This window comes from Alosa alosa, chromosome 1 (assembly GCF_017589495.1).
Source record: "Alosa alosa isolate M-15738 ecotype Scorff River chromosome 1, AALO_Geno_1.1, whole genome shotgun sequence".
Lineage (NCBI taxonomy): Eukaryota > Metazoa > Chordata > Actinopteri > Clupeiformes > Clupeidae > Alosa > Alosa alosa.
In genome coordinates this window covers 49,946,173-49,965,003 of record NC_063189.1, presented here as the reverse complement: position 1 = coordinate 49,965,003, position 18,831 = coordinate 49,946,173, and the positions used below count along the sequence as shown (strand labels likewise).

The window sequence follows — 18,831 nt, the reverse complement described above, 5'->3', positions numbered from 1 at the left end:
AACATTAACATTTTGTTTCGTAATAAGCAATATGATTTGTATGTTTGGATTTTTGCTTAGCTTAGCATAAAAAGCTAGCTAGCATGCTAGCGGGAATCCCATTCTCTGCCTATGGTTTACTAGTCAACCAGCAACACTGAACTGCCCAAGATACACTACACCACTCCACAACAAAATCTGATTGGTTGGAACATTTTTTCCCCATACATGCATATGAATGCACCATAGATTTCCTTTATGTATAGCAGCCTATGCCGATTGCTGTGTGCATGTGATTGATTATGTGCAGGGTAGAAATTTGACTGAAATTGCATTAAATCGCATTGTTTTAACTAATATTATGCTGCACGATGGGGTTTTGTCCACTACATTTAAGTTCCCTGTTATAAACTAACTTGCCATATTTAAAATTCCCAGTTTATTCCCATTAATTCCAGTTTATTCCTGTTAATTCCCATATATTCCCGTTAATTCCCATGGAAAGTTTCCAACTTTGAAAATTCCTGGAATTTTGCAACCCTAGTAGCTACCAAACCTAGGTTCAACACCAGATTCTGCATTGCCAAACTTGAAATTAGGGCTGCACGATATTAGGAAAACATGCGATATGCGATAACATTATTGAGTACTGCGATAACGATATAACTTGCGATATTTAAATATTTAATGTTTTTCTCCAACCTCATACGCTACGCATCCCACGTTATTAGGCTACTGGCATGTCGAGTGCAGCGGAAAGTGAAAGTAAGGGGTTGCGATCACACTGTCCAACGAAGTAGGCTAAACAACTTTTACAAATAACGAATCCTGATTACCTCTCTGCTGCTGTCTGGGGCTTTTGCTAAATGCAAATCATGAAATACAAGCCTTACAGTGAAAGACAGATATCTTCTGATCCTATAACGAAAGAAATTGTTTATTTTAACACAGTGGAGAAGGACGCATTTGGCGCTGTGTTTGTAACACGTCATCCTTAATAAAACCAAAATATTTCCATAGAACAGACATGCTTTTCCTTTTAGTCACCAATTCCTCTTCACCCAAGCGTAGCCTACCTCGCTCGACTCACTATCTTCAGCCATCACGACATTAGCTCCCGCCTCAACACCTAAAACACCACACACCTAAACTGGTAGGGGACGGGCTTCTAGGGCAGCATGACCGCATCGGTTTGGTAAAATATGTTGACATTCAGAATGTGAATACACCATAGACTGTATGGAATGCGCACGGCACAGAAAATGTATCGAAATTTATCGAAAATTAAGTAATCTTTGCGGTATGTCCATCGCAAATGTTGATATCGCGATAACGATAGATTTTATATCGTGCAGCCCTACTTGAAATAATAAGAAACTACTGACAACGGCAATGTCAATGGAGAAAAAGTGTACACAATATGTATTTCTTTGGTCAATGCTCCCTTATCCCTTCAGAGACTTGGTTCCCCATGTCAATGATCAATCCTAGAAAACTGTGAAACTCTTCTGGGGTCTCTTCTCTTCGTCCCCTTCGTGCCCCTGCACTGTGTGTTTGCATACGACGGCCTACTAAGCACAACCTCCCACCCGTTCCGGTTGGTAAAACCACATATGCCTGGGACAACAACATATAAAAAACAACATAACAAGTCTATTTCACAGTGTTTTAGTGGCAGTCCACACCACCCTACGCACGCCACCTAAATCTATACCTTCTTCCTCCATCCTCACATGGTCTTCAACATTGTGAGCGCAAGCTCATCAGCAGTCAGCTACCTCTTCAGGCTGAGGTCTGTGTAGGTCATCCTCCATCTGAAACAACAGTAAAATCATACAAATGTAATACCTTTATTAATTTAAAAAATAAAATCACAAAACTACAGATGCGTGCGTGTGTGCACATACATACACAAGAAGAGGTAGCCTAAATTATTGAAGCATGTAGTATGAAAAGTAATTTTATTACACATAGGTTTAGCTACCCTAAATCTGATTGCCTGGCTGGCATTAAGATAAAGACAGATTACATTTCTCCTAGTAACTAACTGCTGAAATGCAATAATGACATTTCTGATATAATATGTGATTTCACATCATGTTTTCTATAACTACATATTGAGAAGAGTAGAATATCAAGTCATGCAATAAGTTAATTAGCACTACATTTCTGACAGAATCCGTGATTTCACATCTTGTTTTCTACAACTACATATTGAGTGGAGTAAAAATATCACTCAACTTATTTCATGTAAGAGAACGCAACTTAAAAACGCGGCGCCCATTGATTTATTCAGCTTTGGTATGCTATACTGACTTGCCAATATAATGCTGACCTAACAAGCAAATTGGTACTAGAAAACAAACTTACTTATAGGTTATATACTAACAGGTTTTTAAATGAAATTGTCAAATGAAAATAACTGATATCAAAAGCAAACGAGAATACTGCAAGCAGTTCAGAGTAATGCAGCTAGCTAAAGTTACATGACGATGCACTTAGCCCCTTATGCCATAATGTTGACGCTGATGAGAAAGCATACAACTGTCAAATAACATGATTTTATGACTACAAATTGAGATTAACCATAACTAGAAACGATGTAAAAACATATATTACCTCAGTTTATCCAGCTGTGTGGTTTCCAGTCGAGGTAAAATCCAACAAAGTGCAGGTGGCATCTGGCGGTCCATATCAAAATGTACGAATGAAGTGAAAAGTTGTTTTCACGACTCATCTTCAAGTATCCACATTACATTTCGCGCCATAAACCCCTTAACCAATCATATCAAATTGAAGCTTATGTTGTCAGCATTACGGGGAAGATTTCAGAAATAAAATCAGTCATTTGTGATTTTAGATGATTGGTCATCGTTAAAATTTTAACGAAATTAGAACAGTCGGGCTTGTAAGGGTTAAACGATTAATCTAGCAATTATTTTTTCGATGCATCGATTCATTTTTTCAGTTCGATTTGTTTATTGCTGTTAAGATTCCAAAATAAAAGACTATACAAGTGCAAAGTAATGCATTCTTGGTCAGAGGTAGCATTCAATAAAGTTCAGTAGTGTTTGTCTAATTGAGTGCCTGTCATTTTAAGACGTTCGTGTGGGAATCCTTGCAATTAACATTAACACAGTTAAAAGGCTGCTGATGTGTGGATGCAATTCATAACGTAGTTAGTTCAAATAACGGTTCGTACTTCTCCTTTGGACAAGCACTTTTGAGTCTTGGAAAACACTTTTCCATTTACATCGGGATTTTGCAAACAGTCAATAAAATGAACCCTGCAACGAATAAGCAGCTGCTAGTAAGCATGCTAAACTTGACACCCAAACAGTATTCTAATGTTAGCTTTAAGATACTGCTTGATTGCATACTGTAACTTAACTTAGTTTAGTCTCCTCAATGTACTATGTTGTGATAAGACCTTAGCAGAGTTTACTTTAACTTTCATTCAGCAGTTTTAATGCTGCAAATTTGCGCAGCATGGTCACGATGCTAAGCGGATGCTAAGCGGCTTTAATAGCAATTTAGCCCACTGTGTTCTATGCAGTGCTTCTATGTGGCAACAACAATCCTTCAACAATTGTGAATATTTTGTTAAATGCACATGCAGAGGAGGAGCAGCTGGCTCGTTACGAGAGAGAGCGGGCGGGGCGAGGAAAGGCTGTGTGAGTGCAAATGCAAATGCACTGTATTGTTATTCCACGGGCTTCTTCCGACTTATTACAGTGCATGCAAATGCACTGTATTGTTATTCCACGGGCTTCTTCCGACTTATTACAGTGCATGAAAATGCACTGTACTGTTCTTCCTAGGCAACTTCTTCTACTTCTTCTTCTTCTTCTTCTTCTTATTCCGCTTACCACTTTTTCCGTACGCAATTTCTCTTGAACAGTTTAACTTAGAAACTTCATTCAAACTTTGTAGCGTAGGTCTTCAAACAGATCGGGTTGGTATGACTTTTCAACTTTGAAACTTTTATACTTTTTAAACTATTAAAGAAAAACTTTTTAAAAATCCCCATAGACTTAACATTGCCGACATTGCATACGGCCGTTAAGCAATTAGAATCCTATGGCAGGTGTTCAGGCCACCTGGATCAACTGCCAGTCTCAGGATTTAAGCATACAAACTGGCCCTATTAAGACTACACATCCTGTTCAACTGCTTCCTCTGCCAAAAACTGTTTCAAAATAAAAGTCCTCACTACAATATTTCACTATTAAACAATTTAACCCTTTAAACTACTGAACTTTTTAACTGTTCAGCCATTGTAACTGTTACTTGTCATCGACTATGACTCCTACCCACTGTAGCTAGTTAGCATAGCATGTTACTGCTAAAACTGCTAAAAATGAGTAGCTAAGTTAGCTAAGTAACATGGTTAGCATAGTTAGCATGTTAGCATGCTAGTTAGCATTTTTAGCAAAACGGCTAAAAATGATTAGCTAAGTTAGCTAAGTAACATGGTTCACATAGTTGGCATGTTAGCGTTGTTAGCATGCTAGTTAGCATAACTGTTAAAAATGATTAGCTAGGTTAGCTAAGTCACATGGTTAACATAGTTAGCATGTTAACATGCTAGTTAACATAGTTAGCATAACTACTAAAATGATAAGCTAGGTTAGCTAAGTTACATGGTTAACATAGTTAGTATGTTAGCATTGCTAACATAGTTGGCATGTTTAGCAAAACTGCTAGAAAACATTAGTTAAGTTAGCTAAGTAGCATTGCTAGCATAGTTGGCATGTTTAGCAAAACTGTTAGAAAACATTAGTAAAGTTAGCTAAGTAGCATTGCTAGCATAGTTGGCATGTTTAACAAAACTGTTAGAAAACATTAGCTAAGTAACATGGTTAGCATGTTAGCTTTGCTAATACTGCTATAAAACATTAGCTAAGTAACATGGTTAGCATAGTTAAAAATCTTAGCATAACTGCTAGCAAACATTAGAGCCATTCCAACTTTCAGTTATCGTCAAATATCTACCTATACACAGCCATTAAACTATTTGAATATCAACATTCATTAAACTTCCAGTCTGTCAACAACTTTTAAACTATTTACCTTCAACTTTTAAACAGTCTACTTTTAAACTATCTATTAACCCTCTATACCCCAGTGGAATTCTACAACAATGCCCCAGATTCCTGGGAATTCTAAGAGAAAAGGGCATTTTGAGAAACATTTCAAATAACCAAGAATAACTAAAAATCTAATGAAAAGTGTCAATTGTAAGTTTCTTTCAGTTTAAAGATTAGAAATTGCTCTTTCAAATGATATATGATCCATTAAAAATTATATATTCATGTTTCCCATAGACGGCCATAGGCCTACTCACTTACAGTCTCAAAGTTTTTCACTAAGAAAAAGTTATAAATATGGTTCACATATTTCTGTATTAGAAGCTGGGAAACAAGATACTATATGAGTACTGATTTCATTGAAATAGACTGGCATATCTTGCACTTATTTGGGATTTAGCTGGACAGTGAGCCTTACAGCTAAAAAATGATGAGGATATGAACTAACGTAGGCCATGAAGCATAGCGCATGAAATCGTGACTCATTTGATAAACATGTCACCAACAACAGGGACTGTTAATCCTGACATGGATTTACGTTTTTGTTTTATATGCACATCATGTTATATAATTTATCTAAACTTGATCAGTTGATGATAATGAACCTGTTGCACTCGTTCACTAACCTTCAACCTATCCTGTGCTAACATTACAAGTCTCAGACTAACGTTAACGTTACATCAGGGAAGGTAGCAAATTAGCAGGCTTTTTTGTAATCACGAAGATGACGAGACATTGGCCTACTTGTATACAAATACATTTTCCTGACATCCATAAGCAGAAAACACAACGGTGGTTCCCACTTTGGTTATTAGTCAACAAAAACTCATTTAGAGAGACATGCATAAGTAGTAGTTTGCAATAACTATCTGTAAGTGGGATAACAATAATGTTAGCTTTACTGTACATGCCAGAAAGGGGTAATGTTAATGTTATGTGTTAAGATATAACTGCAAATAAACCTGGCATGGGTTTATCATAAACTTTATTGTTAATTAGGCCATGACCCATCATTGAATTATGCCTATATTTTGCTGGTGCTAGCTAAACTCAAACTGACTTTCACAGTGACAGCCATACGATTTTTTTTATGCCAGAGAGGCAGCTAAGTCAGTCATGACAAACGGGAGGATGCTAACGTTAAATTTATTACACTTTCATGTTTTTATTTTGTCATTTTCTTACATCAATATGATCGTCACTTACATCAAAACATGGTGGATGCACATCAATACCGACGCTTGTTAGAAGCCATAACTCCAGAGCCACCGTAAGTCCTCAGCCGGTCAGTCAACAGACTAAACTCAAAAATACCGGAGAAATGTCAATAGCGACCTAGCCATTTAAGTGTGTCAAAATAAAAGTCTGGTGTTTATTTATCCACTAACGCTGTATTATTTCATGTATGAAGGTTATACTGTAGCAGATGTCTCTTTAAGAATTGCGGCCGGCCGCGGCCGTTACAGGAGAATACAGAACGGCCGTCGACGGCCGCTACGGGGTATAGAGGGTTAAACTATCATTAAACTATCTATTAAACTAGCTGCCTATCAACAACTTTTAAACTATCTACTGTCTATCAACAACTTTTAAACTATCTACATTCAGCTTTTAAACAGTCTACTTTTAAACTATCAACTTTTATTAAGCTATGCAACCACCATGTCTATCCTAGCATCACCGTAGTAACCATCTCTGTATTATCTGTTTTAACTATACATGATATTTTACATCACAACTTTAGCATTTTCATGCACTGGTAATTCCTTGGAATTGCATTTCTAGTTATTATTATTCTTCCAGGCCCTAATTTGGCTTGAACCGCTTATCATAGAAACTTGGTTCAAATTTCGTCATGTAGCTCTTGCTCTAAATTTTCATTCTATGACTTTTCATATTTCTACGACTTTTACTTTTTGACATTTTAAATAAAAACTAAACTTAAAATCTCCATAGACTTAACATGGCTTTATGACATCATAATAGGCTATTAAGGAAATGGAATGCAATCAACTGCACCTGTGCTCTCTCACGGACTGCCTGCAGCAACTTGAATGGAACCTCTTCTCTGTGTCCCTCTCCATTCAACTGAATAGCTCACTTCTCATCCCAACTTTCTTTCACTTCTTTTTCTTCACTTTCCCCCATTTTCTCTATCCCTCTCTCTATTTCTTCCAATTTCAATAACTTTTAACTATTCTTACTTTTTATTTACTATTTACACATTTTAAAGCATGGTAACCACCCTAGCAACAGCCTAGCAACCACTTGTATACCATAGCAACCACTATCATTATCCTAGCAACAGCCTAGCAACCACCTTAAATATCCTAGCAACAACCTAGCAACCACTTTCATAGTATAGCAACCACTAAAATTACCCTAGCAACAGCCTAGCAACCACCTTAAGCTCCTTAACCACCAGCTCCTTAACCACCAGCTCCTTAACCACCAGCTCCTTAACCACCAGCTCCTTAACCACCAGCTCCTTAACCACCAGCTCCTTAACCACCAGCTCCTTAACCACCAGCTCCTTAACCACCAGCTCCTTAACCACCAGCTCCTTAACCACCAGCTCCTTAACCACCAGCTCCTTAACCACCAGCTCCTTAACCACCAGCTCCTTAACCACCAGCTCCTTAACCACCAGCTCCTTAACCACCAGCTCCTTAACCACCAGCTCCTTAACCACCAGCTCCTTAACCACCAGCTCCTTAACCACCAGCTCCTTAACCACCAGCTCCTTAACCACCAGCTCCTTAACCACCAGCTCCTTAACCACCAGCTCCTTAACCACCAGCTCCTTAACCACCAGCTCCTTAACCACCAGCTCCTTAACCACCAGCTCCTTAACCACCAGCTCCTTAACCACCAGCTCCTTAACCACCAGCTCCTTAACCACCAGCTCCTTAACCACCAGCTCCTTAACCACCAGCTCCTTAACCACCAGCTCCTTAACCACCAGCTCCTTAACCACCAGCTCCTTAACCACCAGCTCCTTAACCACCAGCTCCTTAACCACCAGCTCCTTAACCACCAGCTCCTTAACCACCAGCTCCTTAACCACCAGCTCCTTAACCACCAGCTCCTTAACCACCAGCTCCTTAACCACCAGCTCCTTAACCACCAGCTCCTTAACCACCAGCTCCTTAACCACCAGCTCCTTAACCACCAGCTCCTTAACCACCAGCTCCTTAACCACCAGCTCCTTAACCACCAGCTCCTTAACCACCAGCTCCTTAACCACCAGCTCCTTAACCACCAGCTCCTTAACCACCAGCTCCTTAACCACCAGCTCCTTAACCACCAGCTCCTTAACCACCAGCTCCTTAACCACCAGCTCCTTAACCACCAGCTCCTTAACCACCAGCTCCTTAACCACCAGCTCCTTAACCACCAGCTCCTTAACCACCAGCTCCTTAACCACCAGCTCCTTAACCACCAGCTCCTTAACCACCAGCTCCTTAACCACCAGCTCCTTAACCACCAGCTCCTTAACCACCAGCTCCTTAACCACCAGCTCCTTAACCACCAGCTCCTTAACCACCAGCTCCTTAACCACCAGCTCCTTAACCACCAGCTCCTTAACCACCAGCTCCTTAACCACCAGCTCCTTAACCACCAGCTCCTTAACCACCAGCTCCTTAACCACCAGCTCCTTAACCACCAGCTCCTTAACCACCAGCTCCTTAACCACCAGCTCCTTAACCACCAGCTCCTTAACCACCAGCTCCTTAACCACCAGCTCCTTAACCACCAGCTCCTTAACCACCAGCTCCTTAACCACCAGCTCCTTAACCACCAGCTCCTTAACCACCAGCTCCTTAACCACCAGCTCCTTAACCACCAGCTCCTTAACCACCAGCTCCTTAACCACCAGCTCCTTAACCACCAGCTCCTTAACCACCACCAGCCCTACCCAGCTCCTTAACCACCAGCTCCTTAACCACTACACTAACACCACCCCTAGACTGTAGTTCCTTCTGCTGTTACTAATCACATCAAATTAAAAAAGGAGTGTGAGTCAGGCAGATTCCTGCTTTGCGTTAGCAGTCTGCAAAACACTATACACAGGAGCCAAGAAGGGAGTACTTTGCTCCTGTCTGGACAAATACAATATGTTATTGTGACACTGTAGGCTAAAAATATAGTTTTGGTCAAAAAATTAGATGTGTGTCAGGCCCATTATTGGCGCATTGGTGTCTTGCTTGGCTGAATGTCCTTCACTGCCATAGAATTGCATCAAAATGGTAGGGTACGGCATAACAATAAATGTTCTGTAGATTGGCAGCCATTGTTATCGCTGTGAATGTATTATTATCTGCATGAATTTACTGTTTTGCATAGACGCCCTCGCCCCAACTTATATGGGTCTGTGTTATGAGTAGTGTTGATCATTTTTATTGAGCGAAATCTGTAAGATCAAAGCAGACAAAGTTTTTTTTCTTTTTTTGGGAACCAAAAGCTGCTTGGTCTTTACGGTGTATTTAGACTGCTTGTTGTTTTGACTGCTTGTATTTGTCTATTCTTATTTGTATCATGATTTTAAAGAGCTTGCATCAGTGAGTATGTAAGGAAGAATGGCTGACTTTGAGGCCTATCAGGAGTATCAAAGAATTGAGGACTTTGAAGACTCCCCACCAGGAGAAGAGGATTTACTTGTGCATGTTCCTGAAGGCCTGAGAGGTACACTCCTGGTGCTGATGATCATTAAATCACAACCTCTGCACACATTTGAACTTTTTTTGAACTTGTTACTAAATAATACTTATCTTTCTCACAGATTCATGGCATCACATCGAGAATCTGGACATTTTTTTCACACGGATATCCTTTCCAAGGCCAGTCATTTACTGGTTCTGAATAAAGGGTTCACCAGGGTATTAGTCCTTACAATTGAGGTCATAACACTGCATGTTTTAAAGGAGAAATCCGGCCGATTTTTACATGGATCTTTTGAGTCTGTTAAGAGGCAAAAAAGCACCTTTAGATGATGCCCCCTGACCTACCATTGTAGCTCACTGGGAGCACTGTTAGCTGCGGCTACTTCTGTTCAGTAGCACCAATTTTGATAATTTCCTATCGACACTACTCAACGAAGTCTATTGATCAAGAACCATGTAAAAATCATCCGGATTTCTCCTTTAAGGGTAGTTATTTTGTTTTGCTAGCTTATCCTTAGTCAACCAATGTTTTGGAAGTGCATGTTTTGGATGTGTCTGAACAGAACTCTCTCTCTCTCTCTCTCTCTCTCACACACACACACACACTTGTCACACATGACCTTTGAAGTCTTTGTGTCAGTTACAGGCATTTAATCACCATGTGTGACAAAGAAAAAATCTTTGTCATTCTTTGATTTTATCAGTATTTACAGTGCACCTGTAAAGTTTTCATACCAGACAAGTTTTCCACAATTTGTTATGTTTCAGACTTAAAATGGATTCAATGAATTTTTTTTCCTCATAAATCTATACACAATACTCCAATATCCACAAAATACAGGTGTTTGGAGTGTTTTGTTCATTTATAAATAATAAAAGACTGAAATATTCCATTTACACAAGTATTCAGACCTTTTGTTATGACGCTTGCAATTGAGCTCTGGTGCATCCTACTTTTATCAATGGTTTTTGAGATGCTTCTACATCTTAATTGGAGTCCACCTGTGCCTAAATGAATTCATTTAGGTTTAGGACATTATTAGGAGAGGCACACATCTTATATCTTACACATCTTAATATAAGGTCTCACAGTTGATGGTGTATGTCAGAGTGAAAACCAAGCCAAGAGGTCAAGAGAATTGTCCGTAGACCTGCGAGACAGGATTGTGTCAAGACATTTGTGAAGGATACAAGAACATTTCTGCAGCATTGAAAGTGCCCAAGAGCATGGTAGCCTCAATCATTCTCAAATGGAAAAGTTTGGATGAGATGAGTCTGAAACATAACAAAATGTGGAAAACTTGAAAGGGTCTGAACTTTCCCAGTGCATTGTAGAAAAAGTCATAAGTTGGTACATCCATGAGGCAGAGTTCACATTGCACACGCAAATCGCTGCACTATGAAACACATTATTTTTAATGGCTTGCTTGCACAACAACTGGTCTGCCACTGCTGAGCAAAGCGCAGCGCAAGCGGCATTTTGCCGCTCTTGCGTGTACCGCGGTCGAAGTTCAACCATGTTGAACTTTGACCTCGGTGCACTGTAAATCATAGGAATTTTGTGCTGAGCCCGGCAGCAAGCACAACAAAAATCTTTGGGACATTACTTCAACCAAGAGCAACCTAGCGGTGAGTGAAGCGTATGCCGTGTGTAATGTGATTAAATGTGATTTGCCTTGTATTTCTGCTTTTCCTTAACATGACCTCACATATATCACTTTCACCAGAAAAATGGCTTCGCCTGTATGATGCTCTCTGAATTCTTTGAACTAATGTGAGTGTAAAGCCCTTTTGTCTTAAAGATGCTATATGCAAGAATATTGGTTTAAAGTGTTTAAATATTAATGAAAATATAACCAGAACCAGTAAGAAAGGACACAATTGTGACAGTTTTTTTTATTTTTATATAGTATATTTTTTGGGCTTTTTTGGACAGGACAGTGAAGAGTGACAGTAAGTAAGTGGGAGAGAGAGATGGGGTGGGAATCGGGAAATGACCGTAGGTCGCATCCGAACCTGGGTCCCAATGGGCACTCAGACCCGCACACGGTACGGGCGCTGCAGCCTGCCGCACCACAACGCCCCCCACAATTGTGACAAAAGTTTGTCTATCTAGCATACCGCTTAGTGCGTGTCACCTAGGGTCGTCTGCAAATTTCACTACTTGGCAACTTTTTTTTTTTTTGTGATCAAATTTTTATTTGAGAAGTTGCACATCAAGTACAAAAATATAAATTCGAGTGGGCAAGACAAATATGAAGTCATTAATTAGCACAAATGTAAGCATTCAAATTCAAAATAAAGTATAATACAACTTGAAGACTTAAAGAAAACAAAACAGCACCTACCCACCCAACCCATTCAAAACTCAAAGTAATACCCAACTAACACAACAAATAACATACAACATGTAATACAGATACAAAGATAAATAAATGTAAAAAAAATACCAAGACAAATGATAAATGAAAAGGCAGTCCCATGCACTCCTGCCTGTATGCAAGGGAATGCATCCAAAACAATGTCATACACACATACAAGAATAGTGACATAGACAGACAAAACACACACACAACCACTTCAGGGAAAGGAAGTTATTCCAGTCAACAATACAAGGGGTAACAACAACAGGAACTAAAAAGTTACCTCAATAAGCCTTTTAAAGATTCTGCAGTTGTCTGCCAAGTGCATAGAGTTTTTTCTGTGGCACCGTGAATACGGGCAGTTGATAATTCCATATAAACCACGTCCAAGAAGGTCAGGATCCATTGTCTAACATTAAGCGTCTGTGAGGGTTTCCATCTCGTAACAACTAGCTTTTTCGCAGCTGTCAGACCAGCTAGAAAGATGCGCTTGTTTAGCCTAGATGTGTTTAGCTCTGATAAGTCATTTAACATCAGAACAGGCAAGGTCGCTGACACTGGTTCACCCACTAGATCTGACAGCGTTGAAGCGACCTCATTCCAGAACTGTGCCACTGGTGGGCATTCCCACATCATATGCAAAAATGTCCCAGGACACTTCTAGTTCTATGTATGAAGTTAAAATGTATCTGCTGATGGTTAGGGTTACGTGACGCCTCCTTTATACTTTCCCAAACATCCTCCCAGTCAAACTCTGGATCCAGAGCAGGATAATCCTGTCTCCATACTCTGTCTAAAGGCATTGCAGGACATGAGGATTCTAAAATAAACTTGTAAAACATAGATACCCTGCCCTTGGTTCCATTTTGCACTGAAATCAATTTACCTAGGGGTGAATGGGCAATGGTTGCTGCCAAGGAACTCCATAAGCTTTCATAGCTGATCTGATCTGTAAGTAAAAAAAGAAAGAGGAGCCTGGTAGATTGAATGTGGCTCTAATATCCTGAAAAGAACCTAAGGTGGTGTTAGTGTATAGATCTTTTAAATAACGGATACCTTTATCCCTCCAATGTGATGGAGAAATAGGTCTCCCCCCCCCAATCAGCAACCCTTTGTTTTGGAATAGAGGGGAAAGTGTATGCCACTTAAAGGAAATCTTACATTCTTTTTCTACTAAGCGCCATGTTCGAATCATGGTTTGTCTATCTGAGACAGAAAAGAGGACATCCTCTAAACTCCATGGTTGTACCATTTTTTCCTCTAACCCACGCCAAGATACTGGTGTGTTAGCATCCCTCCATGTAATAATAGGACGAAGCACAAAGGACCAATAATAATATTTAAAATAAGGTACCGCTAAACCACCATCTCCTCTACTTCTCTGCAATATATAAAATAAATAGTTTTTTGTTCCAGATAAACTGTCAGAATGTAATTTCTTCCAAAAATCTGTGGGGGCAGAGCGGAATCATTGAGCTGACAAAATTCATTCTTGGCAAAATGTTAATCTTTACAATGGCAATTCGGGCCTGAAGTGAGGCAGGCAGAATAGTCCACCTATCCATATCACTCTTAACGTTTTTGTTTATTTCCAAAAAATTATGAGTTGTGGTACGATGTAGAGAAGGAAAAATCTGAATTCCAAGATATTTAAAGTGCTGGACAACAGGGACCTTAGCGGGAGAAGGCAGTGATTTTGCAGTGGCATTCAAAGGAAGAAGAGCAGATTTGGACCAATTGATTTTAAATCCAGAGTAAGCACCAAACTCCTCACAAACCGATAACAAATTTGGTATAGACTGGTTTGGGTTTTCCACAAAAACTAAAATATCGTCTGCAAAAAGAGCTACTTTATGTTCTGTATTTTAAATGGAAATGGGTTTTATGGAGGCAGATTGTCGTATCATTTGCGCCAAGGGCTCGAGTGAAAGAGCGAAGGGCTCAAGGGACAGCCCTGTCTTGATGACCTAGTGACAGGGAATGCAGTGGAGAATAATTGCCCGGTTAGAACTTGAGCTGAGGGGCTAGAGTATACACCTGAATCATATGAATGAACCCTTTGCCAAATCCCATAATTTCCAATACAGACCATAAAAAGGCCCACTCCAGCCTATCAAAGGCCTTCATGGCATCAATGGACAGTACACCTATTGGAACTTTTACATCTGTCACAGCATCAATAACGTGAAGAAGTCGCCTAACATCAGAGGCAAGTCTGGAACCAGTCTGATCGCACTGAACCAGAAGTGGCATAAACTTTTCAATGCGCCGTGCAAGTAGCTTAGCATAGATTTTTAGGTCTGCGTTTAGTAGACTCAGAGGTCTGTAGCTAGCACAGTCTGTGGGGTCTTTTCCTTTCTTTAAGAGAAGTGAAATAAGAGCTGTAATCTCTTGTAAAACCACCATTCTCAATTGATGCCATGATCATATCTAAAAGTAGAGGACCTAATTTTTCCCAAAATGTAACATAAAACTCCATCCAACCCAGGGGATTTGTTAGACTGCATAGACAATGCTGCCCTTTCCAGCTTTTCTAATGTTAAAGGGTTGTCAAGGCTCAAAGAATCTTCTGCTGACAAAGATGGTAAATCTAGCTGTTTAAGGTAGTTCTGAGATCCATTTTCATCTAGTTGCCCCTCAGACTGATATAAAGTAGAATAAAAATCTCTAAAAGTTACATTAATCTGTTTGGGTTCTGTTGTAATAAGTAAATTTGCAGATCTAATGGAGGGGATGTCTGCAAAGTGTTCATTAGATCTAATTTCCATAGCCAGTAAATGACTGGGTCTGGATGCATGAAAATAGTACCTTTGGCTAGTTCTGTGCAATAGAAATTCGGATTGCTGTTTCAAAATGTCATTAATTTCTTTTTTGACAAGATCACGTTTAGTCTCTATGTCTAAAGAGTAATTACTTTGCAAAAGAAAATCCAGTCTAGAAAATTCCGCTTCAAGGATTTGTAATTTGGCGGATTTTGTTTTACGCAAATTGGAACTTAAAAAGTGTAACATTGTTTCTGATAAAGCCTTTCACTGCATCCCATAATACCCTAGAGTCATCTACTGAGCCCACATTAAAAGAAAGGAACTCGTCCAACCCAGACAGAAATTGCGCTTTAAACGCCTCATTCAAAGTCAAAGTCAAAGTCAAAGTCAGCTTTATTGTCAATTTCTTCACATGTTCCAGACATACAAAGAGATCGAAATTACGTTTCTCACTATCCCACGGTGAAGACAAGACATATTTTACCAATTTTTTCTTTAGTAACGAAGTGTTAAAACGCCACCTAGTGGCGCGTTTGGACAAGCGTTTCAGAGTAGCGCGACAGAAGACACCTTTGTGGTCTGACAGAGCAATGGGAAGCAACATAATTGCATCAATCCTCTGAAAAAGACGAGGGGATGAAAAAAGAAAATCTATTCTAGAAAATGATTTGTGCCTATGAGAGAAGAAAGAATAATCTTTAAGGGTCGGATTCATTGATCGCCAAACATCTACAAGACTTAGGCTCTGTGCCCAAGATCGTAGAGCAGCAGTGGCCAACTCTTGATCCCTTGAGGCTCTTGGATGGGAGCGATCCAGAGCAACATCCCACACAGCATTCATGTCAGCACCGACTACTATTGAATACTCCGTCAGTTCTAGCATATGACGCGTTAAACTATCATAAAAATCTTTCTTGTATTTGTTCGGAGCATAAACCGAGACAAAAGCGACTTTCAGTCCATAAAGCTCTGCTTTGACAATTGCCATTCTGCCTACAGTGTCTGCCCTGACGTCCAGAACCTTAATCGGAAGATTACGTCTAGCTACTACTGCCACTCCCCTAGTTTTCGCATTGACTGATGAAGATGCAATGACATGGTAGAATTTATTAGCCAGGCGCTTAGAATCATGGCTTAACAAATGCGTTTCCTGTAGAAGGGCGATGTCAATTTTCCTACGGCGAAGCAATGACAACACACTAGCCCGCTTATGCGGTGCATTTAAACCGCCAGCATTCCATACGAAAACAGACAGTTCACCCATTATCGTATCGGTAAAATCTCATGACAAAACAGGGAAATAGAAAACATTGGCAGCAACCGAAGACAACAATCCCGTGGAAAATGAGATAAATAGACAACGGCCCTGACGTGGTATACATGTTTTACAATATGCCTAATAGCATATTGTAAAATATCCCCTGAAGACGAAGACAATAAACAAGGGAGACAAACACTGACAAAAAACACAAGACAATACGCATAAAATAAACTAGGCAGGCAAACAAAATAGTTATAAGCTGATCCGTGATCAAGCGTGGATATGGGGCAGCAACATCTAAAAGCTCAACCCAATGACTTGTGTCTAAACTTATCAAACTGTAAAGTTAACTGTGTATCACTATGTCAATCCGCAAAATATGTGTTAAGTTAAGCAAACAGCATAAAATACAGAATAATGCAACAATGCACGTACAAAATGAAGGGCTATCCTTACTCCTCACCTCTGATATCAGGGTCAGACAAGTCCGACCAGTCTATTAATAATGATGGTCCAAAAACTGAAAAGATCGTAGCCAACCATAGTGTCCATTCAGAAGTAAAAAGGAAAAATCCAAAAAGAAAATGTTGTGTTCTCGGAATCGTCAGAAAAAACCGAGAAAGCAAGGATCCAAACAGTTCAAAAGACCAATTTTCAACTGCAGCCAGGTTTAGCTAAATTATCGATAAGCGCTAGCTATAACATGGTTACAGCTAGCAAATGCTAGCATATAGGTTAGCTAGCTCAAATAAACCAAACCACCATACAGTCCAGGTGATGTAGCATCCTTGAACAAAACATAACAAATGGAGAGGTGAGGATAGTAGTCTAGCCCCTGCTTCATCTGCAATTACTCCTCATCAGCCTCCGTCTCCAACTGAACGTCTTGGGGTAGATTATTCGTAGTGCCGGTCGCAATGTCCGGCAGGGAATTGACATAATCCTCAGCGTCGTTAGGAGAGAGGAACGACTCCGTTTGTCCACCGGTAGGGTAGCGTAGGGAGAAGTCAATTCCTTTAGCTCTAGCCAGGGCTTGAAAACAAAATAATTTTTCAAACGTTCCGTTCCGAACGGTTCAGGTAGGCCTATGTTTAACGTTTTCGTTCTTGCATGCGTTCTGCCACCAACATATCGGTCCTGAACCGGTTCGGAACGCAAAATATCGTTCGTTCTTAAAGTTCCGGCAGTGTTTGGCGGGCCTATCAAGTCTATTTTTGTGGACTTTAGAATAGACGTACTCATTATTACTCAATTTCCAAATCAGTTTCAGTAGCCTACGCTACGAGCTGGCCTAACATCCGAAGTGGCAGACGGATAGGTTACATTACAACAGCAAGACAAAATATACACATTTGGACCAAATGTCCATTTATTTATTTTTTTTTTTTCAAACTGCAGAAATCAAATTATTAGGCTGTTCGCCTACAATCAAACGAGTAGAACACTTAGGATATGCTTTTGTGAAATTTTATAAAATATATAGAGAACGAAAAAAAACATTATTAACCGGTTTTGTGGATTTCAGAATAACGTTTCTGTTCCGGAACAGTTGAAGACCATTTTGTTTTCGTTTCCGTTTCCGCTCCTCGTAAAATTCCGTAAAATTCCGTTCGTTTTCGTTTTTCGTTTTCGTTCCTTGAACCGGTTCGGAGCCCTGGCTCTAGCTGTATCCATGCCTTTAGAGAATGCCTGGCGTCTCTTGAGGGTGTAGGCGCTGTAATCAGGGGAAAAGCGAATCTTCCGTCCGTTCACTGTAACAGGTGACTTCCTCGCTGCCCTCAGGATGCGTTGATGGGTGGTAAAGCGGAGAACATTAAAAATCATGGTACGGGGACCGGCGCTTTTGTTATCGTCACTGTATATCCGATGTGCTCTCATGATTTCCCCATGCATATCTCCCAAACTGGGGAACCACTGTGGTAGGGAATTTTCCAAAAATTGCACTGCATTCGATCCCTTCAGTCCTTCAGCTAAGCCGATGACACGGAGGTTGCATCTCCTGTTGCAGTCCTCCATGTCTGCTAGCTTGAGTTGCATCTGCTCAAGTATGGACTCATGGTTGCTTAGCATAGCACCATTATGTCTAACATCGGAGCTAATATTCCCCATTTCTGCCTTCACCTTTCCAATACTTCCTTTCAAAGTTGTCAAATCTCCCTGTATAGCAGACAATTTCTCTTCCGTATCTTTCCCAATTTGTTCGAGTTGGTCAAAACGTGCTTCAAGAAAACCACGTTGCTTTTCTAGGACGAGGTCCGCGATAGCTTCCACATCTGCACGTGTGTTCTTTTTTGTAGAAGAATAAAACTGTGCCTTGGGGAGAACCTGTATTTGTTGTGATTTTTCCTGACTTTATGTTCAATTTGACAGATTGGGTTTTGTTCTCTAAAAAATGTAAAATAAATAAACTGAAAACCCATGATATGTGGTTGAATAGTATTAAAGGCTGAACTATAATATAAAATGTTGACGCAACGCCCACTAGTGTCCTGGTGTAATATGGTCCAATAGCATCTTCTTCTGTCCCCCTTCCTTTCTGGTATGCAAACTGGCAGGTATCAAGATATTTCTCTATTTTTTCTCACACTTTCATGACGACCGAGGTGAGGGCCACCGGTCTCAGGTCATTCATACACTCCACTGCTTTCTTTTTAGGTACCGGTATAATACAGGACTCCTTCCATAAATCAGGCAAAACATTAGCAGAAA

At 40.0% G+C, this 18,831-nt stretch overlaps 1 protein-coding gene across 4 annotated transcripts in view; it reads left to right on the top strand.

The window, feature by feature from the left end:
- Positions 1–18,831, top strand: part of atg9b (autophagy related 9B) — a 91,641-nt gene that overhangs the window by 9,725 nt on the left and 63,085 nt on the right. For all 4 annotated transcript variants that reach the window (XM_048240448.1, XM_048240442.1, XM_048240431.1 and 1 more), the window contains 3 exons: positions 9,621–9,755; positions 9,853–9,896; positions 11,443–11,507. In XM_048240448.1, coding sequence (XP_048096405.1) covers positions 9,650–9,755; positions 9,853–9,896; positions 11,443–11,507 — 215 coding nt within the window. In that variant the 5' untranslated portion in view covers positions 9,621–9,649. The remainder of the gene's footprint in view (positions 1–9,620; positions 9,756–9,852; positions 9,897–11,442; positions 11,508–18,831) is intronic.